The following is a 27,662-nucleotide window of genomic DNA, read 5'->3' on the forward strand; positions in this document are numbered from 1 at the left end:
AACCACTCAGTGACAGTCAAATATGCAGGTGCTACTTTTCTCATACTGAGTGTAGCACCTGACAGACCATGAGCCACTGAGAGACTTCATATTGTGACAGAAATGATGTCATTCTTGATTAGGTCATGTCATTCAGATTATAAGAGATCATTATGAACTTTATCATTTACTATGACATTTTGTAAGTAGCTCACTGTGTTTATATTTACTTCCGGGTAAGGGTACGCTGTGCGCGTCTGTGCTGCCGCTCCTTCACCTGTGTTTCTCTTTGCTTATTTTCTTATCTATTTATTTTGTCATCATTAAACTATCTCAGTATACTCTTACATCTCTGGATTAAACAAGGATTGCTCTTGGTGGATCTATTCTGAGTCGCGTGAACTCACTGAAACTACTGCAACTACCCACTTTGCTTAGCAGGCAGCTTGTGTTTACCTGCGAGCTCTCTGTGTGCCGTCATCAGCCCCCTGGGATTCGACATGCATGAGTGAGTTCTTCCCATCTCTCTCTGTCTGTTGTTTCATACCAGTCTGTGATCGGTGATACTTATCGCCGATTTTCAGCCTGTGGTGCTGGTCGGTAACACGGGCTAATGCAGCGTAAGCATTAATTTCTCCGCTATTGCTATTGTGACTATGCTGATCTCCGTGCTAACGGTTATGGTAGTTATGCTGGTCTCGAGTGCTGCTGAGGATTTCCAGCGAGTTTACTCCTTGAGTGAACTTTACGATCTTCGTTTTCCATCTTGACTCGACTCCACTACATACGGCATGTGTCTCTCCGCTGGTATCGCCCGTCGGCCTCGTTACATTCACCGTGGATATAGACATCGCTCTCTAGTGCATCGATCCTCCGTCTCCAGCATTCCTGTGGTCTTCAGCTCTGTTCGTCTCCCCAAGCTCGGTCCGTCGGCGCCTTGACGCGGAGTGGACCCTCGAGCCCTGAGAGAGGTCCCGCGGTCCCGGGTTTCTCCTACTACTCTCCGCCCTTCATCTGATCATCCTCGCCTGCTCAACCTAGGTCTGTTCAACTGTCGTTCCATGACTGACAAAGCTGCCCTTATCAACGACCTCATCGGACAGCATCGCCTTGATTTCCTCCTGCTGACTGAAACCTGGCAGTTACAGCATGACTACTACTATTTAAATGCTGCTGCCCCGCCTGGGTTTAAACATCTCTCTGCCCCCAGACTGTGTGGTCGTGGCGGTGGTTTAGCTGTCATATTTAATAGTAAATATACTATCAGTGAAATTACAATTCAGAAAACAGTTCACTGTGAATGCATGGCAGTTAAAACATCTGGTTACAACTCATCTGTACTTTTGTTAGTTTACCGCCCCCCTAACAGCTCGGTCTCTGACTTCTTGCAAGAACTTGGTGAAGTCCTTTCCACTCTCAGTCCTCTATCAAATTCTCTGGTTACCCTTGGTGACTTCAACATCCATATTGACTCTGTCTCATCCGGTTCTCTTGACTTTTCATCACTGTTAAGCTGTTTTGAGTTGCATCAGCTTGTTGATTTTCCTACCCATAAACATGGTCACATTCTGGATTTAATTTGTTCCACTCCTGGAACTATTACCAATGTGGTGGGTCATGACACTGGGGTATCTGACCATCTGTTTATCACTTCATGTCTCTCTCCTAGCACTCTGCCTCCTTCCTCCAAAACACTTCTCACCTGCCTGTTGCCTGTTCATCACCAGGCTTATATTGACCATCTGACCAAATATAAGGATGCCTTAAACTCAGCCCGTGCTCTATACTACACGTCTGCAATAAATAACTCTGGTTCCGACCCCAAACGACTATTTAAAATTGTTAATAATCTACTGCGTCCCCCTTCATCTCCACTGGCCCCTACATAGTTTTTTTACTAACAAAGTCTCAGTTATCTACCAGGACTTGTTGAAGGTTCAATCACATAGTTCTTCTTTCTCCACTTCCTCCCAGATGACTGTCTCACCCTCTCTGTCATTCATTCTCCACTTTTTCTTTAGTTAGCTCTGATCTTATAATTAAACTCCTCACCAGTTCCAAGTCTACTACTTGCATTCTTGATCCCATACCTACATCACTGCTAAAACAGGGCGTCTCTTCTCTTTCCTCCTCTATCTGTCATCTTGTTAATCTTTCTCTTGTTTCTGGTCACGTTCCATTAGATCTAAAGACATCTGCCATCACCCCGGTTATCAAAAAAACAAAATCTTGATACTACTGTTTTAAATAATTATCGCCCAATATCTAATCTACCATTTCTCTCAAAGATCCTTGAACGTGTGGTGGCCTCCCAACTACTCCAGTACATGTCTTCCAATAATCTTTTTGATATTTTCCAGTCTGGTTTCCGTGCTCGGCACAGCACTGAGACCGCCCTTGTTTATGTGCTAAATGACCTTCTTCTCTCCTCTGATAATGGCCATGCCTCTCTTCTTCTACTCCTCGATCTCACTGCTGCCTTCGATACAGTCAATCATTCAATACTGCTCTCACGGCTCCGTGATCTTGGGTTTTCTGGCACCGTTATTTCTTGGTTCACTTCATACCTCTCGGATAGGCGTCAGTTTATACGCTTGGGTAATAGTAAATCAGATTTAGCTCCGGTTGCTCAGGGTGTTCCTCAGGGCTCAGTGCTAGGACCACTGCTTTTTACTATTTATATTCTGCCACTCGGTGAGTTGTTACGACAGTATGGATTAAAATACCATCTCTATGCTGATGACACTCAGCTTTATCTCAGCTTTAAGCCTCATGCACCTTTCCCACCCCCATCCATCACTAAATGTATATCTGACCTCAACCTGTGGCTACATGCCAATTTTCTTTTATTAAATGCCCATAAGACTGAGTTTCTTATTATTGGCACTAAGTCTATGGCCCTTCCCCTTGCCAATACATCGCTTACTGTTGCTGGTATGCCGGTCAAATCGTCACCTGTTGCATGTAATCTTGGGGTTCTGTTTGATCCGACTCTTTCATTCGAACCTCAGATACGTTCACTCACTAAATCAGCCTTCCTTCAACTCCGCAATATCTACCGCCTACGTTCATTTCTGTCTCCTACATCTGCTGAAACCTTGGTTCATGCTCTCATCACTTCCAAACTAGACTACTGTAACTCTCTCTTCTATGGTCTTCCCTCTAAGTCTCTTCGGTCCCTTCAGACTGTTCAGAATGCTGCTGCTCGTGTTCTGACCCAGTCAAGGAAGTACGACCGTATAACACCTGTCTTAGAGCGTCTTCATTGGCTTCCGATAAGTCTCCGTATCCGGTACAAAATTCTATTACTTACTTTCAAAGCACTCTCTGGTTTGGCTCCCGTATATCTGGCTAATCTTTTGCACCGCTATGTCCCTACTCGCCGGCTTCGGTCATCTGACACTGGACTATTAGTTGTTCCCAGATTCAGGTTGAACACCATGGGTGGTAGATCTTTCAGTGTGACGGCTCCGACTCTCTGGAACTCTCTTCCCCTCTCCCTCCGTCTCTTACCATCTCTTAACGCATTCAAGGCTCAACTAAAGACCCACCTATTTAATCAACATTTTCTCACAACTTCCTGAACTTAGGTCTGTTCTATGGGTTTCTTTCTTTTTTTGTCTGTTCTTGTCTGTGTTTTTTTGTATTTCTCTGTACAGCGTCCTTGGGTACTTTGAAAGGCGCCATAGAAGTGGAAATTATTATTATTATTATTATTATTATGTGTTTCAGTGTAATCATGTACTTATGTTTAGTTCAGATTATGCATGTGCTATACTGTGACCCAGGTCAGGGAGAGTGCTGAGGGTAAGAGCACTCTGTTAACTGGTAGTCACTAGTCTACTATACTTGGGTCATTTAGCTTTCTCTGCGTTCAACTGATACATCTGTTTCTTCCGCTAAATCTAGGGAAGTCCATATTAGGAGATACACATATGTGAGACAAAGTAGCCTGCTGGGCACCTATGTTTTGGAACATGCTGTGCTTAAGATAACCTGCTTGCTAGAACTGCTGAATTGTGTTTAGGATTATATTTAAGCCGGGGGACTGCCCCCTTGATTTCAGAGTAGTCATGCTTAGATGAGACTCTCATGTTTGTGTCTGTCTTATGTCTGTCTTTTGTCCTTTTTAATATTTTAATATCTTTTAATAAATTAATCATTTTAACCTCGTCTGAGTCCTCATCCATTTTCAGAAAATTTCCATGACAATATACAACAAGAAACACTGGCAATCGAGTATAAACTAAAATAAAATAAAATATGTTTGGGTTTATTCATTTAGGTTCATAACTATGACTACAAGACCACAAACATAATTCTGTATTTGGTGTTACTGTCAACAGTTTAGTATATACAATATTTCATTTGCTCACAATGAGAAAATATTTCATGACATTTAGAACCTCATGAAGTTTTAGACATTTTGTTTGCACAGTATCACGTGTGTTTTTCTGTTCTGCTGTTCGTGCCATGTTCTGCAGTGACACCGTTTGAGAATCTAGAAACCACAACCCACAGTGACCGGACAACAGACAAGTAATGTGTGCGCGCACGTGTGTGTGTGTGTGTGTAAGAGACAAAACATATTCCTCACACTGCCATACCAACTATAAAAGGTGTTGCTATGTGTTGCTCTATCACCTCTGGGTGCAACAGTTTTCTCAGTAAATAAAAACTCCAAAATATCACACTGATTTGTTGTACTGCACAAACAATGATTGCCCATGTTTTGCATGCCAAATTCTAATTCCAAATTCAACTTATTTTGAGCAGTATATGATAAACGTTCTTTAGCATTTGCAGTACATGTGAACAGAATTAAACGTGAAGCACTGCTCCCTCCAGTTGCAACAGTGTGGTGGGTTGTCGGGACTTCTCAGATAGTTCTTTATTGTCTTTAATCATTTTGAGTGTCTTTATTAGTGAATAAGCAGAAGAGAGAGATGCAAAAATGTGAGACAAACACACAAGACACAGACCAAGTGTCTCTCCCCCGATGCAGGAAGTGTGTTAGTCATTTGCAACCTGCAGAAACATGTGCTGTTACTCTTTCATGGATTCTGTCATTCTCTTTGTGTTTCTCCTCTGCATCTCAGGTAAGATCAGCGCTGGTTCACTCCTATGAACCACCTGTGTGGTCTTCAGTTTCATGGGTGTAATTGGTCCTTTATTAGCTGACTTATTTCAGAGTGCAGTGTGGCTCCAGAAATCTCTGAACTGATCTTCACTTTAACATTGAACATACATCCTACCTGCTCAGTACTGAGATCCAGACAGTGATCTTTGTAAAGCAGTGTGTGTGTGTGTGTGTGTGTGTGTGTATCTGTATCTGCAGACTCAGAGTGCATGAGGACGCTGAAGCACGTTGCTGTAAAAAGTGGAGATTCTGTCACTATTCCATGTTTTTATGATGAATCCTATAAATCAAACAAGAAATACTGGTGCAAATGGACGGCTTGGTCCTCTTGCACCAAAGTAACTTATGCAAACACACGTGGAAGCACATCAGTTATTGATCATCCAACCCACAATATGTTTACTGTGGAACTGAACAGACTGAACACTGATCACTCTGGATGGTACCGGTGTGCTGCTAAAATTGGTGATAAATATAATCCGGATGATATGGATTATTTGTATCTGACAGTTAGTGCAGGTAAGAAATCTCTCTGTATTAAATATAGACTTGCTGACTGTTTGTAAGGCTTCTATCAGATGTTTCTTATGGTGGAGGACATGTTTACACTGCTGTATTTATATGTGTTTGTTCAGCTCCTGCGGTGTCTGTGTTGGGGAGCAGAGTGAGTGGAGAGGAGGGGAGCAGCGTCAGTGTCCAGTGTCTCTACAGTGCTGCATATCAGAATAAACAGAAGCAGTGGTGCAGATCTACAGACTGGAGCTGCTACACAGTGGGGAGGACTCACACATCCCAGAATTCAGCAGTGTGGATCAGGGAAGGGATAGGATCCTTCACGGTGGAGATGACTGGACTGAAGAAGAGTGATTCTGGCTGGTACTGGTGCTCTGTTGGAGATGTACAGGTTCCTGTTCACCTCACAGTCACTGATGCACTCACAGGTATGTTTGTGTGCACTGTTGTGTCTTAATGAATTATGTGTTTTGACCATAATCACGCAGTGTTTGATGTTACTGTGTTGATTTGAGATTTCATGCATCAAGCTGCTTAATCTTTCTTCATACTGACAGACACACCTAACAGTGAGAACCAGCATCAGAGAGACCACTCCTGTACACCAACACATACTGATCTTACAAATGGCAACAATCTTTCAAACTTCACTTTCTCCTGGAGCTTTAAAGACCTCATGAAGCTTCTCACAGCTCAGTATCACATGTGGGTTTTATTCTAATTTGCTGTTTGTGTTCTGCAGTGACACAATTGGAGAATCTTATTAACAAGAAAACCAGCATCAGAAAGACGACTCCACAGACCATTCCAAGTACAATCAATATTTATTTATCTATAATTTATGTAGCCAGGTAATGTTTTTTTCTGCTATGTTCGATATCTATTACTACAACAACCATGTTAACTATTTCATTGCCTTATTTTAAATACAAATGTCATCACATTTCTAATTTGAGAAGGCAGCACAAAGCTTCCTGTGTCATCGTCAATTTGCTGTTTATATGTCACACTTGATTCTACAGTTGATCCTAAAACACTGAATGTGAAAATACCATTTACAACTGATGCACTCACAGGTATGTTTACATGTACTGTTTATGTAATTAATTAAATTATGAAGTTATATGTCAGGGAACCTCTAAAATATCACAACAGTGCTTAGAAACAAAAATCAACTGTGCCTAGGATTTTCTCACTATAGAGAACAGAGGTAACAACAAGAGCACATCTGCCTGAAAAATGTTGTTGCTGATACCAGAATGTGTTTGAAAGGTTAATTTGTTCATTCTTTCCTCATAGTGACAACAACTGTGAAAATGACACCTGACAATCAGAAATCCAGCATCAGAAATATCAATCCACACACCACTCCAGGTACCAGAACAGGTAGTGTTGTGACCATAAACTTTAAGCTTTAAAGACCTCATGAATCTTCTCACAGTGTCACGTTGAGGACCCCGGCCCCTCCCTTTTGGGCGTGTGTCAACGTTGTCCACGTGCTTTGTCTGCGTCAGTGGATATCCGTGGTTGGGGTTTTGTCATGTGATTAATAAGTCTCACCTGTGAATCGTCTCGTGAACACGTGGGGCTAATGTGGTTTGTCTATTTATTGTGCGCTCGTGCAGTGTCCTGTGCTCGTCGTTGTCTAAGTCTACACGTTGTGTGTGCTTTTCAGTGTTGCTCGTGCGCTATCTGTAAAATTTAAAGTGACGTCAGTCAACTTGCAAGGATTCCATGTCTCATCCTTCGCCACGACCCCCGCGTCACACACAGGTCAGTATCACATGTGGGGTTTTACTCTAATTTGCTGTTTGTGTTCTGCAGTGACACAGTCGGAGAATCTTATTAACAAGACAACCAGTATCAGAAAGACGACTCCACAGATCACTCCAGGTACCATTAGTATTATTGATCTATAATTTTGGAAGTAAAATTATTTTTTTACATTCTATAACTATTACTACAACAACCATGTTCACTATTTCATTGACTTATTTTAAACACAACTGTCATCATATTTCTCATTTGACAAGGTAGCACAAAACTTCCTGTTTCATCGTCAATTTGCTGTTTACACATTACACTTGATTTTACAGTTGTTCTTAAAACACTGAATGTGAAAATGCAATTTACAACGAGCACAGTTTGGACACAGGAAACTGTGCTCGTTGTAAGACAGAGATATGGACAATGACCAGCAAGGAACACAGGATATATATTCACAAGACTAACGAGGAACTAGACACAGGTGTAACTAATAACCAGAGGAAGAGGACTAAACCAGGAGGTGTCACAACTGGAATTAAAACACTGAGCACATGGCAAATGAAAACATGATTGACAGGTGAAGGCGGCCAGACAGATCATTTTGCTTATTTCTTTTCTCACCGTGGAAACAGCTGTGAATGAATTTCCTGACATTGACAAACCCTACATTACGGAGACCATTTCACATATGATCTCAAGCATAGTGTCAGACCAAACAATGGAAAAAATAATGTAGAAAGTAGCTGAACTGGTGCTCCAGAGGTTAAATCTATAAGTTTCCCAATCTTTACAAACATTTCACACATCACCAGGCTTTCTAAAGCTGATAAAATCACACCATTCCATTACAGTCTAGCTGCAGTCAGGAATGTCTCCTCATCTACAGAATACACACCCTTTATGTTGTTTCTTGTTGTTATTTTGGTATAATAAAGCTGTGGATCATACCTGTGATAACGCAGGTGGAGGAGATGTTCTTTTAGGAACACATGACTGAATCCTGTCTGCTCTCCATATAGGAAACATTTATGTAATGACTGAGATTACTGAACATCCCTGATAGAAACAGTGCAGGAACAGATATGGTTCTGCTGTATTCTGAGTTCTGATGGGGTTAAAGGAAAACACAATCTTCATATTCCCATTATTCTTTAGATTGGAACAAGAGAGACACTGGACTGTCTGACAATGACAAACCCACGTGAGTGCAACAAACCCAAATTATTATTATGTGAGAACTTCCTGAAGAGAACAAAGAAGGATCTCATGAGGCAAATCATTGTTACTGCAGGCTGTGCTGAAGTGTGTGTAATTAAACATTACAGTCATGCTGTAAACTATAAAATTGTAGTGGTTATCTGACTCTTTACAAAACTCTGATTCTTTATTTAAAAACTGTATTAGCTTCATAGCTGTTGAGGGAAAGTAAGTGTCAGATATCCAAGTGCTTCATCTGAGTGTGTGTTCCATCCCAATTCCTCCTGCTGCCTTGTTCTTGGCTTTAAAATGTATAAACACGTCATGTCCAACAACAGACTTGAACAAAGATAATCTAACAAAGATAATCTAACTTTGACAGGGCTGAATTTTTAGAATCTGTCATTTTGTTTTTTGACTCAAGATAATGTGCACAGGCAGTGATGCGTTGTGGATGTCTCAACAGTTTGGGCCATTGTGATTCATCAATGGTTTGTTTTATGTTTCAGAGATGTCGTGGAGTTCTGCATTTCACACAACTGAACCAGCTCTGATGTACGATTCTTGTGGACTAAGATTAGTGAAATTCTTGTGGTGATAAGATTGTGGCCTATACTATTGGAATTTTAAATCATGATGAAATCTTTTGTACCAAGTGTGTACCAAGAAATGCATATTCAAGCACATTCAGTTTTATATTTCTAGTCTAACTGCAGTGCCCTGTACATACCTCAACTATATCCCTTCATATTAAGTTGTATATTATTGTTGTATTAAGAAAGGTTCCTGTTTTCACTGTTACATGGGACAGACTATGAAAAATTATAAAACTAATAGTTTACATGAGAAAATGGTCTCACTTCTCTCTTCTGACAGTCTGTTCTTCATGTATTTCAACACTGTCATGTTTTTTGTTCTACTTACTATAGTGAATGTGAACTATATGAATACATCTCCATTATCATCATTACTGATGTTGTTGTCATTTAGTTGTAATGGAAGTTGAAATTTCAGAGTCAAGAGTGTGTAAACATCTCCCTGTTTCTAGAGGTTCCAGGAGTCTCCAGCATTTTAATAGGGACTCAAGATTAGAGACAGAACTAGAGACAGATTAGAGTCCAATATAACTTTTTGAGATTAGATTGACTGAGAGAGAGCATGAGAGAAGGTGAGAAAAAGACACACACACACACACACACATACACACAAATACACATACCTACTGTGGCATCATATGTAATTCCAACATAATAGGTAGTTCATCTGAAGTTCAGCGATAGAGCTGTTTTGATGTTTTAACACGTCTTATTATGTTTGTAATACTCATGTTTTAACATGTTGTTTATCATTATTTGAAATGTTCACACACACTGTCCTGATGTTAGATGTAAGAGTCATGCCTAAGGTTAATGTCTAATGAACATTCAGAACATTGTTTTTGCTGTTTTTATGCTTAAAAAGGATGAAGACAGGGCAGCAGGACTGTCAGTATAATCAGGGGTGAAGCACCCAGACAGACTGAACTCCTGCTGGACACTCTAGGACACATATGTCAAAGTCAAGGCCTTAATTGATTATCTATGGCCCCCTGGATAATATTTAATTACTATCAGAAATACTATCAGAACCGACCCGCCCGCTGGTGTTTTGCACGCACAAACACTACATTCCCCACAATGCAACGGTAGCCCGCGAAGTCACTGCAGCGCGCACAAGCGGCTTCATTATTCATCAGCAGTCAGAGCAGATATCAACGTTCAGTAAGGCTAAACGTAAGGTGGACACTGAGAACAGGGGGTTTCAAGCCAGGTGGGAGGCAGAGTATATGTTCACGGAGGTAAAAGGTAAACCTGCGTGTCTTCTGTGTGGAGAAAGTTTGGCTGTAATGAAAGAATATAATCAAAGAAGGCACTATCAAACGTCTCAGAAACACACAGACAAGACAAGAATATGGACACGGAACAAAGGCTACAGAAGGTGGAAGAATTAAAACGAGGCCTTAAGTCCAGGCAGGCTATGTTCACATATGCCAAATCACAAAGCGAGGCTGCTGTCAAGGCTAGCTTTATTGTGGCTAAAGAGGTTGTAAAATCAGCCTGGCCCTTTACAGAAGGAGAGTTTATCAAATTTAATTAATTTATTTGTTTATTTATGCATTTATCTTTATATTAAGAATCATATTTTGTTTTTTGTTACTTTTTTGCTGTTTGCTTGTTGAAAATGTTTCCCCTTGAAGTTACTGACAGAGCCATAACAAAATATTGCTTAACAAAAAATATTATTCATTTAATGTACAGGACATGTGATTTTTCTTTGAAGGAAGTTTGTTTTTATCTGTTTGCCCGTTTGAAAAATGTTTTCACTTGAAATTACTGACAGATCCATAAGAAAATATTGCTTTATTCATTTAAGCATTAAATAATATACACTGTGTTATGTCTTGGTTCAATAGTCTTGGTTCAATAATTTCAATATGTTTTAATAAACATTGAACCAGTCACGCCCTCGGCTTATAACAAATTTGGTTTTTTGGCCCTCTGTGTATTTGACTTTGACATCCCTGCTCTAGGAAGATACCCACCCAACCAGATAACCAGATAACACCCCCACCCCTCACCCCCGTGACCCCGACTAGTGGGATTAAGCAGTGAAGATAATGGATGGATATATCTTGTAAGGTCGATGGAATTAGCATCCACGAACATCAATACTGGGGTAAGCACTAGAGTAAAAGAAAGAACACATGCCAAGACTGAGCTTCAATAAAAAAAAATGTATTCTGACATTTCATTCCTTTCCTTAGTCTTATAACTCAAATACCATGGTCAAAACTGTTGTGTCCGAATGAAATCACCCGTACACATTGATGGAAAACGGAGATAGAAGTACTGAACAATTATACTGAAGTTTATTAACTACTGCAATATCATACAGGTAGAATGTCCGTGCCTAATTGCCGCTTACAGAAGAGAGTTGACTGGGGGGGGGGTTTCTACCGTGCGTTATTTCTCCCACCTACAAACATGGCATTATGGGAAGTGAAGTTAATAAATTACTCCATACACAACAAAAACTATGTTAATCCGTGCTCCTAAGTCATCCTTATTTCCACCCGAATCCATCTTTCCAAAAACTACCGATCTAACCTACGTCATACAGATTGGGCCATACTATATCTAACAAATAGGAGTGTGTTATATTTACAAAGTAAATGAATGTTAATCATCAAAATCACACATGTGTAAATACAAACATATGGCTCTTACAGATCTACTACTTGGATTATTACAATATTACTGTTCTATGTTATTGTGTGCAACACTTTTCCCAGTAAGAGAAAAATAATGAAGAAAATGAAAAATAATGAAACAAAAATATTGAAAAATTTTCAAAACTGCAAATAGAAGGAAAAGAATCTGTGATGTTATTTGTGGTCAAAGACGCGCTTCACTTCACTACAGTTGTGCGTTGACTCTGTCACATCACACGTGGTGATGTTAAACATTACAGAAGAGGTGTGATAGTGCACATTAAAGAGTCATCTCCTACATTAGAGAAAGTGAATGACACAGCCAGTACTGAGAGGAGTAACACACACCTGCTGTGAAAAGCTGATGAGCTGAACCTGTACTGATGACCAAATAAATAGTTTTATTCAACATCGTGTGATGTGATTGATTGGTTTCTTGTGTATTCTGGGAACTGTGGATGTACTCTGTGTAAAGACAGTAAAGACATGCGGTTACATTGGCAATCACACACCACCCAACATAATTCAAACACAGTACACAACATAACTGTTACATGTCTTTCACAGTCCTGTTGGTCTTCCATTTAAAATACTTAATATTTTTCTACTCTTCCTATTTTTAATATGATTAGTGTTTCATCTTTAACCCTAGCAAGTCTAGGGGCATTTTTGCTGTTTAAGCATGGTTACATAAATGTGTCTCTAAACATACTTAATTATAGCATTTTACCCACATGTCTCATATCAAAATGTTCAGAACAATCTCAGCTCTCTTCCTAATGAGGTTACATTGACTTAGAGTATTGCATAAATAAATAATATGGTCCTAAACCTGGAAATATGAGGCAAATTTTCAAAAATTCTTTCACATTTTATATGAAATTACACATTTACTGAAAGAGATCAATATTATTGTTGCTTGAAATATGTTTGTTCAAGGGTTTGCTTCACAAAAATAGTGAAACATGTAATATATATAGTAGTATACAAGTATAAAGTAGTGTACAGAAATTTGTACACCCTCAACTACAGAAATCTCAAACTACAGGCTAGTCAGCTTAGCCAAAACCATATTCACTCATCTAGATTATTATATACTATACTTTCACAAAGCAAACATATAGGCAAAAGACAAATACGAAATAATGAAAAAATTAGTAAAAATAATTTTATAAAGAATAAATTACGAATTCTGCACAGAAGCAGTTTCTAGCTAGCCAGCCAGCTAGCCAGCTAGCTAGCCAGCTAGCCAGGAGGCTAGCTAGACAGCTAGTAACACATCGCGAGCCGATCTGCGATCGTCTGCTATTATAGTGAGGAATATTGCAAAATAACATTCATTTAGCCTTTAATCTGTTATACTTTTCATAAAACCCTTCAGGAAATCAACATAGGTTCATAACCGCTATGTAGTAGTAGTAAGGGCTAGTAGTAGTAGTAGTAAACTACTGAGCAAAACCGGTTTGTTTACCTCAGGCGTCAAAAAGCGGCCAAAACTTCCGCAAAGAGTGATATGTTTCCTGAGGTCGTAGGTCCTCGGGTCATCGGTCACGAGTCTCTCCTCAGGCCTACAATATGGGGGTCATCAGTAGACGCTAGCTAGCTAGATGCTACATAGAACTACAAACAGGACTACAGTACACCATCGCGAAATTCGCGACCCTATCTGTGATCGCCCGCTATTATAGTGATCGATATTGCATTTAGTCATCGATCGTTTATATTTTTCATAAACCCCTCAGGAAATCAACACAGGTTCATCAGTAGACGCTAGCTAGCCAGATGCTAGCTAGCTGCTAGCTAGCGAACTAACTACACGGGACCATCGCGAAATTCGCGACCCTATCTGTGATCGCCCGCTATTATAGTGATCAATATTGCAAAATAACATTCATTTAGTCATCGATCATCAACATACCTTCACCATCGCCATGTAGATAAGTAGACGCTAGCTCGCTAGCTAGCGGCTGTCAAAGTCTGTATTTCCGTGTTTGTCCGAGGTGAAACGATCTAATGCCGTCCTAAAACCCCCCTACATCCGTAAAGGGCGATGTGAGTGATGTCAGCGGTCATGTAATGACTGGCACTTGAATCCGCCAGTCACAGCAGTCACAGGCAGTCACACCGGGGGAGAAATCAACCCCCCTCCGTGCAAGCCATAAAAGGATTAGCCATATACGGGCGTGCTTCAACTCGGTCATGTATTGCCATCTTGTGGCCAGTCTGCTCAAGCATGAATTAACATTTAAAGGGACATTTTCCAGTTTTCAAAAACGTATGAACCGTGTGTCTGCGATGTTGTATCGCTGAGATATTAATAACATTAATGTATATACTCGCACGGCGGCCATCTTTGACTCAGGGATGCGTCATATTAGATCCCTGTCATCTAAAGCATTGCTTGTTAATGAAATGATTACCGATAATAATCTATGCATGCTTTGCTTGACGGAAACCTGGACCCGACCAGACGACTATATGGCCCTAAATGAAGCTTCTCCCTCTGGCTACAGATATGTCCATAACCCCCGTCCAAAAGGTCGAGGAGGTGGGGTCGCCACAATATATGACTCTGATATAGGCATTTCTCAAAAATTTGGCTTCAAGTTTAATTCTTTTGAACATCTCATCCTCAGTGTATCAAATGTTTCAAATATAACAACCAACAAAGCGTCGCAGTCGTTTGTTAATTACTATTTACCGCCCCCCTGGTTCATACTCTGAGTTCTTGCAGGAGTTTTCAGACTTCCTGTCTCATGTAGTACTATCAGCCGATAAAGTGATTATAGTTGGTGATTTTAATATCCATTTTGAAAATCTGTGTGACTCTTTTAGCATACAGTTGTGATCAAATTTATTCAACCCCCACTGAAATAAAGTGTTTTGGCCAGTTTGACATTGATTTTGATCATTTCAGTCATCTTATTTACAATTATATCAAAGAGGCACTTATAAATTAGACAAACATAACATAATATTTATGATGGAATAACCACAAATGTCTTTACTGTGCTCACATCATTATCAGTTTTATTCAACCCCCTAGTGACATTATTTTTTAGTACTTAGTACAACATCCTTTTCCAGTTATGACAGCTTTCAAGCGTGAAGCATAGCTTGACACAAGTGTCTTGCAGCGACCTATGGGTATCTTAGCCCATTCTTCATGGGCAAAAGCCTCCAGTTCAGTCACATTCTTAGGCTTGCGCACTGCAACTGCCTTCTTTAGGTCCCACCAGAGGTTCTCAATTGGATTTAAGTCTGGTGATTGCGATGGCCACTCTAGAATGTTCCAGCCTTTCATGTTCAACCATGCTCTAGTGGACTTGGATGTGTGCTTCGGATCATTGTCCTGTTGGAAGGTCCAACGTCTCCCAAGCCGCAGGTTTGTGACTGACTCCATCACATTTTCCTCCAAGATCTCCTGGTACTGAAGGGAATTCATGGTACCCTGCACACGTTGAAGCTTTCCTGTACCATTAGAAGCAAAACAGCCCCAAAGCATAATTGACCCCCCGCCATGCTTCACAGTAGGCAAGGTGTTCTTTTGTTCATAAGCCTGGTTCTTCCTTCTCCAAACATAACGCTGGTCCATTGTCCCAAACAGTTCTAATTTAGTTTCATCTGACCACAGTACACTGTTCCAAAACCTTTGTGGCTTGTCCACATGACTTTTGGCATACTGCAGACTTCTTCTTCTTGTTCTTTGGAGTCAGCAAGGGGGTGCGTCTGGGCGTTCTGGCATGGAGGTCTTCGTTATGCAGTGCGCGCCTTATTGTCTGAGCTGAAACTTCAGTGCCCACATCTGACAGGTCTTTTTTCAGTTCCTTAGCAGTCACGCGGGGATTTTTCTCCACATTATGCTTCAGGTAGCGCACAGCAGTCGCGGTCAGGATCTTCTTTCTGCCACGACCAGGTAACGTTTCCACTGTGCCCTTTAACTTGAACTTGCGAATGATACTTCCGATAGTGTCTCTTGGAATATTTAACAACTTCGCAATCTTTTTATATCCATTGCCATTCTTGTGAAGAGCAATAACCTCTTCTCTTGTCTTCTGGGACCATTCTCTTGCCTTCACCATGCTTGGAAACACACCAGTAGATGTCTAGAAGGAGCTGAGTATCACAGTCCTTTTAAATCTGCCTAATTGGTGCTTATCATGCTTGATTGCTGCTCGTTGACATCCACAGATGTTTTCAATACCTGATGGAAAACACTGGAATGAACCTCTGTTCTTAGGAGTGGTAGTCGTAAAGGGGTTGAATAATTGTGTCAATGAAGAAATCACAAAAAGGCCATTTAATACTATATGACAAAAAAAATTGATGCTATCTTAGTTGCATTTAGTTCTTTAACAAGTCCTTGTAAGATTTCATTATGAACACAATTACAAATGTGCACTGAATTCCATAAAACCCTTCGCAGCATTGGGGGTTGAATAAATTTGATCACAACTGTACATTTTCAAGCAATTCTTGATTCAATGGGTGTCACTCAGAATGTGGTGGGTCCTACGCATAATTGTCATACTTTAGACTTGGTCTTGTCATTTGGTATTAACATATCCAGTTTAGCCATCCTTCCTCAGAGTGAGGCCGTTTCTGACCACAGCCTCATAACGTACGAGTTGTGTTTAACTGACTGTACTCATCGGCCACCCCGCTACTAAATTAAATGAACCATAACACCCAGCACCATAGCTGCGCTCACTAATATCAATCAATCAATCAATCAATCAAAGTTTATTTGTATAGTGCTTTTCACAACACATGTTGTCACAAAGTGCCAGAGGTGGGACCAAGTCAGTGTTTTGCAAGTCTCAAGTAAGTCCAAGTCTTTATACCTCAAGTACCGAGTCAAGTCTCAAGCAAAGACACTCAAGTCAAGTCAAGTCTCGAGTCAAGACAGGCAATAATCAAGTCAAGTCCCAAGTCTGAAACTTGGAATTTCAAGTCCTTTCGAGTCTTTTTTTTTTTTTTTTACCAATGTTGCAGGTATATTTTAAATGTAAATAATAGACATGCGTTCTTTTTTAAATCTGTATTCTCCTCAAATCTTGATAAAACATGTGCAACTGAAAACACGAAGTATTAAAAAAAATTAAAATTACACCTCTTTATTGCACAGTTCAATTTGTTAAACTTGGCTGCAAAAATATTCATACTTTAAACTACAATTTTCCAGAAATAAATATTCTGTGAAAAAGTCATAAGTAGAACTCCATGTTCAAATAAAAAGTGCTGATATTTTCACAGTACAATACAAAGAACCATAACAGCATTTTCCCTCTCTTCTCTTATCTGGTTTCTTGGAGAACATGTGTGAGTGACACAAGACAAACAAATATAAGAACTGAACAATTAACAGGAATCTGCAACTTTAGACATTTCAGTAAACTATTCTGCATTGCATTTGCTGGCCAAAAGTCTGTATGTCATTTGTGCACGATGAATGATGTCCCCATAGCTGAAAACTCGCTCCACTTTTGTCAATATATTTTTTTCTCGACGTAGATGTCTTCAAATACACAATCCATGCTGAGATAGAACTGGATATTATGATGGTGACAGAGAGAGGCTCTCTTCCCCGAGTTCAGATACAGAACCCAGGGTTGCCAACTCTCACGCATTGAGCGTGAGACACACGCATTTGACCGTCTTCATACGCTCTCACGCCACACATCCGAATATCTCACGCCGGGAAAAAAATCTAGTTTATTTACCTCTGATCCACATCTATGATTCAACGAGTTACTAGTTCGCTCTGGCACCAACCACTGGCGATCGATCGATCGCGATATAATACTTAATTTGTGTCCATTTTACACCCCGCCCGGTAAAAATTTACGTTCGCCAACCCCCCATTTGATTGGTTGTGCTGCAGCCCATGCACACACACACGTACAGAGTGTGGAAAAGCAGAGGACTGGTCTGCGTCAGAAGGACGGAAATGAAATTAATGGGGCGCACTTTATAAATATTAATATGCGTTTTAAAATTTAGATTTGGGGTAAAAAAAATCAAGTCTTTGCAAGTAAACAGGTTCAAGTCCAATTCAAGTCCCAAGTTATTGGTGTAAAAGTCCAAGTCAAGTCTAAGTCTCTGAATATTTTTTCAAGTCAAGTCAAAAGTCTTAATATTAATGACTCGAGTCTGACTCGAGTCCAAGTCATGTGACTCGAGTCCCCACCTCTGCAAAGTGCTTTACGGGATTTAAAAGGTTAACAATACTATGGGTCCAGAACCCTAATGAGCAAGCCAAAGGCGACAGTGGCGAGGAAAAATAACTCTTACCGGGTCTGACAAACACTGATCCACCTGTAGCTCCGGAAGGATTAGAGCGTTTCACCGAGCACGTCGAGACTTCTCTTCGTACAGCATTAGACAAGGTTGCACCATTACAATATAAGAGAGCCACTGAGAGAAGAATAGCGCCATGGTACAATGAGCACACGCGTAGTCTCAAACGACCCGTGCGGATCCTGGAGCGTAAATGGCTAAATTCAATGTTAGAAGTGTATAGACTATCATGGAAAAGCAGCCTTATTGAATATAAGCATGCCCTCCATACGGCAAAGTCCTCATACTTATCGGCCTTAATAGAAAAACATAAAAACAATTCAGGACTCCTTTTAAAAACTGTTTTCAGCCTTACGAGGAGTCACGAACAAATCAATTCTTTAATTCCACTAGAGTGTAGCAGTAATAATTCTATGAATTTTTTAAATGATAAGTGATAAAATTAGGGAAAAAATTAGTAGTGCTATCTCGGAGCCTGTCAACATGCCAATGCACCTTGACGGCTGTCTGGTCAGCTCTGATGCCCTGTTAGAGTCCTTCTCCCCAATTGGTCGTGAGGAGCTTATTTCACTGGTGAAATCTGCTAAACCCTCCACATGCATACTAGATGCTGTACCAACCCATCTACTTAAAGAATTACTGCATAGCAATGTAGAACCGTTGCTTACTATAATTAACTATTCTCTGAGCCTGGGCTACGTTACCAGTTCATTTAAACTTGCAGTCATCAAGCCGCTAATCAAAAAACCTGGTCTTAATCCCCAGGAACTGTCCAACTATAGGCCAATTTCTAATGTGTCATTCATATCCAAAATTTTGGAGAAAGTAGTTTCTTCACAACTCTCTTCCTTCTTACAGACAGAACATGTCTTAGAGATATTTCAGTCTGGATTTAGAGGTCATCACAGCACTGAAACGTCACTGACTAAAGTACTGAACGATCTCTTAATATCCTCTGATAAAGGACACATTTCTTTTCTCATACTGCTAGACCTCAGTGCTGCTTTTGACACCATTGATCATAATATTCTACTTAATAGGCTGGAGACACTCATTGGCATAAGAGGTCAAGCACTCTCCTGGTTCAGGTCCTACCTGACAGATCGTTACCAATTTGTACTAGTAAATAACGAATGTTCAGAGCTTTCTAAAGTAAAGTATGGTGTCCCACAAGGATCTGTACTGGGCCTCATATTATTCTCATTATATATGCTTCCACTGGGCACCATCATTCGTAGGCATGGTATTAGCTTCCATTGCTACGCAGATGATACTCAGTTGTATATATCTTCCATCCAGATGATATCACTACAACCCTCAAGATTGAGAACTGCATCCAGGACATTAAAAACTGGATGGCGGCTAATTTTCTTCAACTAAATTCTGACAAGACTGAGGTGCTGATTCTTAGGCCTAAAGCTGCTAGAAGCAATTGGGCTGATATTCCCCTTACCCTAGATGGTTTTTCAGTAACACCTAAATCTACTGCAAAAAGTTTAGGTGTCACTATTGATTCTGATCTTTCATTTGACGCACATGTATGGAATGTCACTAAGGCTGCCTTTTTCCATTTACGTAATATCGCCAAGCTGAGACACTTACTTTCATTAGCTGATGCAGAGAAGCTAGTCCATGCTTCTGTCTCATCGAGATTGGACTACTGTAATAGTCTTCTAATTGGATGCTCTAAACAGTCCATAAAGAAGCTACAACTTGTACAAAATGCTGCAGCTAGAGTCCCAACTAAGGCTAGGAAATTCGATCATATTAGTCCCACTCTTGCCGCATTACACTAGCTTTTGATTAAATATCGCATTGAATTTAAAGTTCTTCTGTTAACCTATAAGGCGTTAAATGGTCTTGCCCCACAATATCTGAGTGAACTCATTGCTTACTACAACCCATCTCGCCTTTTCCGCTCCCAAAATGCTGGATTTCTCCTAGTTCCAAAAATTTGTAAGACTACAGCCGGAGGCAGAGCTTTCTCCTTTAAAGCCCCTCAATTATGGAATAGCCTTCCAGCTCCAATCCGATATTCTGACATAGTTCCAATCTTTAAATCTAGACTTAAGACTCACCTATTTAATCAAGCCTTCAGCTAATATTCCCCTTGTCAGGTGTAGGGGCTCGGGGGGCCCCAGACGTTGAGATTTCTGGTGATCTGAGATGTTGATGCTGTCATCCAGCTGTGTCATGGCATCACTCTACACTGTAAACCCAGATTTTGACTCAACTCAAAGAGATTGAGTTCATATTACTTAAATCGGTGTAATTTATTGACATTACTAGCTAATTCTGATTAAGGTGAACTTTTTCAAGTCTATTCTTATAGTAATTGTGTTTTTTAAGTCCAATCAATATTTTTACTCAAACAAATTGAGTTTGTTGTACTTAAACCTGTTATTTCTTTACATTAATTATGAATTCTGAGTAAACTGTACTTTTTAAAAAGCCCATTTTATTGCAATCATTGGTTTGAGCTCAGACAACTCAATATCATCAAGTTTTGCCTGTTACTAATAGTAATGCAATGATGTCACGACCCGCCAAAAATCCAGTTAACGCCAGTTTTCTCCAACGAACGTCCCGCAAAGTGTGCGCAGTTTAGTGTGTTGTATGAATGAGCCCGGAGTCAGAACAATTGAACTTCGTCAGAACAATTTGAACCGTCTGCTTTGGGCACACTCCTGCTGCTTCCAGACAGTGAACTTAACGTTCAGTTGAGACGGTCACGCAGCTAGACACTGTTTAACAAACATCGTGGTAAGTTGACTAGCAGACTAGCTCACATAATTATTTAGGTTTATTTTCTCGATTTAGCTTGGTTAATTTGCAGTTAATTCCACTCTTGGCTGTTATGCCTTTTTTAAAAACTGTTTTCATTTAGTTAATGCCATGTAGCTATTGTGTTCATTTGGAGAGTTAGGCTATTAGTTATTTTCAGAAGCTGTTAGCTAACTGTCGTTTTCCTTAGCTCATCTAACTCTAGCTGAAGATGGAGTGGAAGTGTAAATATTGTGCTTTTGTTAGCGAGAAAAGGGCGCAGCTATTCAAACACTACCGTTTAAAACATGGAAGTTACACAAGGACAGCACCATTGCCTTGTTTGCACCAGGACTGTTTGTGCACATTCAAGTCCTTAAACAGCCTTAAAGCACACATATCTCGTGTTCACTCTAAAACTCATGAGGAACAACCAGGAGAAAATGAAGCGCTTAAATTCAGCTGTCAGTTGTGTGACTTCAGTAAACCCTGCTCTGAATCAGACTTTTTCACTCACCTCCGAAGCAGACACTTGAAAGTTAACCAAAAGGTTCAGTGTCCATATGCAGGCTGTAGATTTCAGAGCAGTGTGTATTCAACTTTCAATGCACATAAAAGTAAAGCACACAGAGAAGACAACTGGAAGATGTTCAAGAACGAAATAGTTGACATGAGTGATTACAATAAAGACAGTGATGTTGCAGATGAGCCACTGCCAGTTGAAAACACAGAGGAGACAGACAGTGTCAGTGAAGATGTTTCAGAGATAGAGCTTCATGATTTCGAAAAGCAGTTGGAGCACAACATGGCTGCTCTTTTTTTAAAGATGCAGACTATCCTCCACATACCTGAGCGCTCTGTACAGGAAATTATAAAACAGCTTTGTGATATACATAAGTTGTCAGAGCCACTTCTGCAGCATAAGGTGAAGATGATTCTTCAGGAGTATGATTCTGAAATAGATGAGTACATTGTGAAGCAGGTGAGCAGTGCTGTTTCATTGACCAATGTAATGACAGCATTTTGCAGCAAAGATGGTTCCTTAGCAACCACAAAAAGGAGAGCATCGTATGTGTCTAAAGAATTTCCACTGGTAATGCCTATAGAGTACGTAGTTGACAAAGATCAGAAATCGGTTGTATATGTTCCCATACAGCAAATGCTGCAGAAGTTACTGAGTAAGACAGATGTTTTAGATAAAGCAATGTCTGAAGAAATGCATGTTCCAAATGAATACAGATCTTATGTGGATGGTACATACTTCAGAGAAAATGGCATTCTTAATAGTGATGAGTTCACAATTGCCATTGGGCTGTACATCGATGACTTTGAAATCGCCAATCCGTTAGGAACATCAAAGAAAAAACATAAGATGTGTGCGGTGTACTGGGTAATTGCCAATATGCCTGCAAAATATAGAGCATCCCTCAACTCTATCCAGCTTGCTCTTATATGCAACACAACCACTGTAAAAGGATGTGGTTATGCTAAAGTGCTGGAACCACTTATATATGATCTGATGTCACTTGAAAAAGATGGTGTTTACATAGAGGCCTTAGGTGCAAGTGTGAAAGGAACTGTTTTATATGTAGCTGCTGACAACCTAGGTGCTCATGCACTAGCTGGATTCTACGAAAGCTTCTCTGTTGATAAGTTCTGCAGAGTCTGCATGGCAAGTAGAAGTGACACTCAAGAACAAGACGTACGCTCTGGTGCTTTTGAGCTCAGAGACAAAGACAGGCATGACAGACAAGTGCAGGAAGTGATGGGAAACCCAGAACTGAGTAGAACATATGGTGTGAAAAGAGAGTGCCCCTTGACTGCAAAACTGGAACACTCATGTTGTTAAAGGTTATCCTCCTGACCTCATGCATGATCTTCTGGAGGGCATTGTCCCAGTAGAACTGTCTTTGTGCATTTCAGATTTGATTTCCAAGGGATATTTTGATCTAGAAACAGTTAATCGGGCTATCAGGTCATTTACATACACCTTTACTGACAAAACTGATCAGCCACAGCCTATTACAAAAGGCTTCTCCACAAAAGGCACAATCGGGGGAAATGCGCATGAAAACTGGTGCCTAATTAGGCTCCTTCCATTTCTTGTTGGTCAGTATGTTCCGCCTGGGGAAAAGGCATGGGAGGTTCTCATGCTTGTCAAGGACATTGTGGAGTTAGTAGTCACCCCCAGGTTTACTGAAGAGACACTCTACTTTCTGGAGTGCAAGTTAGCTGAACACCGAGAACTACTGCAGTCTACATTCCCAGAGTTTAAATTAAGACCAAAACACCACTTTATAGAACATTACCCTCAACTTATTAAAGCATTTGGACCACTGTGTGATTTGTGGACTATGCGCTTTGAGGGCAAGCACAAATTTTTCAAAAGGGTTATCCGTGATGCTCAGAACTACAGGAATGTAGCCCTTACACTTGCTGTGAAACATCAAAAAGCAGTCAGCTATCATTTGGACTCAAGTTCATTTTTCAAACCTTCTGTTGAGATGGAGAAGGTCACTACAGTCTCTGTATCTTCTTTCCCGGAGAACATCCAAAGAGTATTCAGTCAGAAAATCCACAAGCCAGCAGCAGTTCTTGTAACATCATCTGTCTGTGTAGATGGAGTTAAATACAAGCCAGATATGGTAGTCTCTGCTGGATCCTGCTCAGGTCTCCCTGAGTTTAGACAGATCACACACATTGTTGCAGTTAATACAGAAATCATGTTTGTGTGCAGAGTAATGAGTGCATGGTACCACGAGCACCTTAGGTCATATGAAGTTTGCTACTCCGATGTAACCCTGCCCCTGTGTGTGCTTCCACTATCAGAACTTAACGATGTTTTCCCCCTTTCCGCATACAGAATAAGTGGGAAACTAATGGTGACTCTCAAACGTTATATTCTGTGCTGACCAATCGCTTTCTTCTCAGATGGAAGTGCAACAGAGACTGCTTGTGAGAGTTATCCTCACTGAAGCAGACATAAGGAAGGTGGAACTGAAGACAAAACCTGATACAGTTGACCTTTTGATTGACTCCCTTAAAGATGCTCTTCAAATAAACTATAGCTTCAGTTTACAGTTTAAAGATCCTACTTTTGACAACGAACTGTGCAATCTAACAGACATTTCAGAGCTGCCTGAGCGACCTACTCTTAAAATCATGCCAATTCTTTCTCTTGTGGAGGCGCCCACACCATGCTTAACATCGAGTGAAGAAATAAGTGACACCTTCAGCCAGGCAGACACAGACATAATTTCCAACTCTTCTCAGGAAAGACAACGCCAGTGGCCAGAGGTATTTGATCTGTATATACCGAAGTTTTCTGTGGATGTGGAATATAGGCTGCGTCAAGCAAACCTGCTCCATCTTAGGGATGGAAAACACCTCATTCCGTCAAAAGAGCTCAAACATGACATTCTTGAGAGGCTGGCCGAGACCATATATGCCTTGAAAGCATACCCAACAAATGCAGAATTTGAAGCTGTTGCCTCAGCACTGGTGCGAGCACACCCATGTCTCAAAGAACAAGGATCAGTGTCCGGCTGGAGTGGTTGGAAAAACAGCTTGAAATTCAAGATGGGTAATTACAGAACAAAAATGCGTCTGCTGGGTCACCGTGATGTCACTGTGAACGGCGGTAAACATGGAAAGCACTCTCCTTGTGGAGACCCACCTAACAAGAGAATCAAAAAACCAAGGAGAGGAGAAGTTAATTACTTACCCGATTATCCAGATGGACAGGATGACTCTACCCTTGAAGATGCTCGACAGTTCATGGTAGAAGAAATGAAAAAGAAAACCCCAAATGGAGCTCTCATCAAGCAGAAGATGGATTTGACATTCGCTCTTAGACGGAATGAAGTTGTGAAGGACAAGCCTGCCATCAACCAGATATGTCAACGTTGGCCGGCTCTCTTTACTGAACAACAGGTAGGCCTATAGATTTGTCTCATATGCTGTATTCTATAGAACTTCTGTGGTGACATTAGATTTAAAAAATTAAGGTGTGGCCACAAATCCATTATTGGTGTAATTTAGTTTATTGTTGAACTCATCAAAATGCACTCTGGGTTGTTACATAAAAAGCTCATATCAACTCTTGTGACCATGTACATGTTGTATTTTTACATGTTTCAGGTGTGTCTGGAGTTCAGCAGGGTGGCTGGTAAGAGCCTGAGACTGGAGTTCTATGAGGCCCTTGACCATCACAGTCCTAGGCTCATGGAAATCTTCAAGGCAAAGAGGGGGCTCACAGGGCAGGTTTTGGCTGACCTGATGCAACAAACAAAGGTTAGTAGAACATGTGTAAATAAATGTACTGATAATGTGAGCTATCCTGTTTGCAGATGCTTTCTTTTCCTTGATATTTCGTAGCCTATATGTAATGGAGTTGCCTAAACTAACTCCTCAGTCCCGTCAGAGTAATTAATTACCATCTATCACATTAGTTTGCCAGGTTTTACAGTTGATCTGTAGATGAGGTAGGCAAATAACTACCTGTATGCATCATGTCAAGAACACTGTGTGAGTTACCAGGTGGGGTCCAGTATGTAAAAGACTGTGCTTGTAACACAGGGTAACACATGGACCCTGTGTTAAGTGTGTGATATCCTCTCTGCTCTCTCTCAATCCACCAGGCTTCGGATGTGACAGAAGCCAGATGCCTTGTTCTGAGGGGTCTTCCCATCATTCTCGGTGATAATCCATCTGCCTTCTTCAAGGCCTGCTTTGTAAGCAACTTTGATTCTTCTCTACCTCCTCTCCTCCATCCCCCCTCCCCCTTGCTTCCCCATCCTCTGCCTCCACTGTTTTCTCCCTACTATACGTATTATTTTAAGGTGTGCATGTGTTAATAGTTTCTTTATTATAAAAAAAAACTTCTCTGGAGGAGACAAACTCCAAAACTGTGACCTGTGTTCACTCCAAATCAGTTGTGGAGGCCTCTCGCACCTGTCCTGAGTGATTTTCTATAGCAGTCGCTGCAGTGGGCAGACACTGGACACGGCTGACATGGGCTTTGTACCTATTGAGGCTGTTTGTAGCACAATGTTGTCATGGTGATGTGATATTGTGCACTATTCTTTCTTGCAGGATGGTGAGGGGGGTTTGTACTGTGATGTTCCAGTGGGGATCCTCTGCCATGAACGGGAAAACATCACTCCACACACGCAGTCCCTTCACCACAATGCAACCTCAGTGGGAATCATCTTGGAGGGAAACATTGTGATGGCTGTTGAGAGCCTGCCCCAAGCCATGTACATTGTCTTTGGACTTACCTACGCACTTCATCTCAATTACCCAAAGTACATGAAGAACACTTTTGATTTTATTCAGCAGATACTTCTGAACTTGGGTAAGACGGATCTGAAACCTAAACTTCAAACACTCAAGAATCAGCTTGCAATGTAAGATCCAGAATCTCCTCTCCCCAAGTCAAATGTGAGGTTTTAATTTTTTTATTGTGTCTTGGCCTTCAGCGTTTGCTAGTTATGAAGGGAATGTATGGTCGTGAAGAGAGAGGATAAGCTGAGGACAGATTAAAAAATGATGTTGCGTGGGGGTTACAGAAAGCATGGGGAGTTGTGAGGAGGGGTTAGTGTGAACTCTAGGTGGGTATACTGTCAGTTATTTTGTTCACCCTCCTGTTCATTCTCACACACTTTTTGGTTTTTTACATAGACATATTTGTTATTTGCAGATGCCAGTGTTCAGCAGGGCTGAGTTTTATCTTGCCTGTTTGTTAGCAAAAATGTAAGAGTACAAGAAATTTTTTTTTCTTTTCATGCCATCACTAAGAAATACAGTATACAGCCTTTAAGGGCATGGCTTTTTCTTTTGTTTTTTTCTTTTGTTTTTGAAAAAAGGATATGTTCAATAAAATAAAAATTTGGATCAATGTAATGCTGCAGTTGTATGTATTTTACATGGCTCTATTGATTGAAATACATATTTTGAGTTTCAGAAGCTAAAAAATGTAAGTTTGTTCTGTTAGAATACACCATTTAGTTGAATTAGTGATGTAGTAATGCTTACTAAACAAGCTGAGTTAAATAAATGGGTGGGGAATGGTTGTATAAACTAAGTATCTTTAGTTACTGTAACTTGGTTATTAGTACATTCAACTTAAATGTTCTATTCCATTCCATTAGAAGCTTCAAGTACATTGAACGTAGTCCAATTCACTTACTTAACTAATGCTTCATTACTTAAAAAATTTAAGGCAACGAGTTACCTCAGTTTTTTTAAGTAGAGTCTACTTATCTGGGTTTACAGTGTAGTTGTGACAATGACTTGACTGGAAAGCAATGTCTCAGTGAGCCCTCATGCCTGTGGAACCCCTCCCTTTAGTTATGCTGCTATAGATTAGCCTGCCGGAGCCACATGCTCATCACTGGCACATGAGCTATGTACATTTAAATCAATGGTGGTTTAAATTCATGTCCACTCAGTCTATATTGTCTATATTTTTGCATGCCTCTACCCAAGACGATTGGATACAGGCACCTGCAGGCACCTGGGGGATGGTCTGGCTTGCCAGGGGATGTGCTGATGCCGGGGTTGGATGAGCCGTTGCCACGAGGGGTCATGCTGATGCTGGCCCGCCTGAGGACCACCGCCTGCACCGAGGGGACTGTGGCTGCTTGGCCGGGGAACAGTAGCCTTGACTGTTGCTGTGGAACTTTGGAACCACCCTGCGACCACAAACTTGTGCTAACAGGCCGCCCAATGGAGAATGGGTTCCCTTTTGAG

General features: G+C 40.7%; 2 protein-coding genes and 1 long non-coding RNA gene across 5 annotated transcripts in view; all 3 read left to right on the forward strand.

Annotated features, from left to right (window-relative positions):
* Positions 1-5,607: 5,607 nt before the first annotated feature.
* LOC143483343 (polymeric immunoglobulin receptor-like) overlaps positions 5,608-27,662 on the forward strand; it is a 119,452-nt gene continuing 97,397 nt past the window's right edge. The window contains exons 1-2 of the mRNA XM_076982186.1: positions 5,608-5,638; positions 5,755-6,050. Of these exons, the coding sequence (XP_076838301.1) occupies positions 5,608-5,638; positions 5,755-6,050 (327 nt within the window). The remainder of the gene's footprint in view (positions 5,639-5,754; positions 6,051-27,662) is intronic.
* Positions 6,407-11,034, forward strand: LOC143483120 (uncharacterized). Of its 3 annotated transcripts, none has more exons than XR_013122394.1 (4): positions 6,407-7,018; positions 7,457-7,525; positions 8,555-8,600; positions 9,106-11,034. It is a non-coding gene; the product is annotated as an uncharacterized LOC143483120 (long non-coding RNA). The 3 variants fall into 3 exon arrangements; XR_013122395.1 differs by having other exon boundaries at positions 6,407-7,006; XR_013122396.1 differs by having other exon boundaries at positions 6,407-6,708; positions 6,932-7,525.
* LOC143483376 (sterile alpha motif domain-containing protein 3-like) lies at positions 22,780-26,669 on the forward strand. The gene is made up of 4 exons (XM_076982215.1): positions 22,780-24,842; positions 25,050-25,202; positions 25,550-25,642; positions 26,004-26,669. The coding sequence occupies exons 1-4, from the start codon at positions 23,841-23,843 to the stop codon at positions 26,319-26,321; spliced, it is 1,566 nt and encodes a 521-aa protein (XP_076838330.1). The 5' UTR covers positions 22,780-23,840; the 3' UTR covers positions 26,322-26,669.

Source organism: Brachyhypopomus gauderio, chromosome 19, assembly GCF_052324685.1.
Source record: "Brachyhypopomus gauderio isolate BG-103 chromosome 19, BGAUD_0.2, whole genome shotgun sequence".
Taxonomy (NCBI): domain Eukaryota; kingdom Metazoa; phylum Chordata; class Actinopteri; order Gymnotiformes; family Hypopomidae; genus Brachyhypopomus; species Brachyhypopomus gauderio.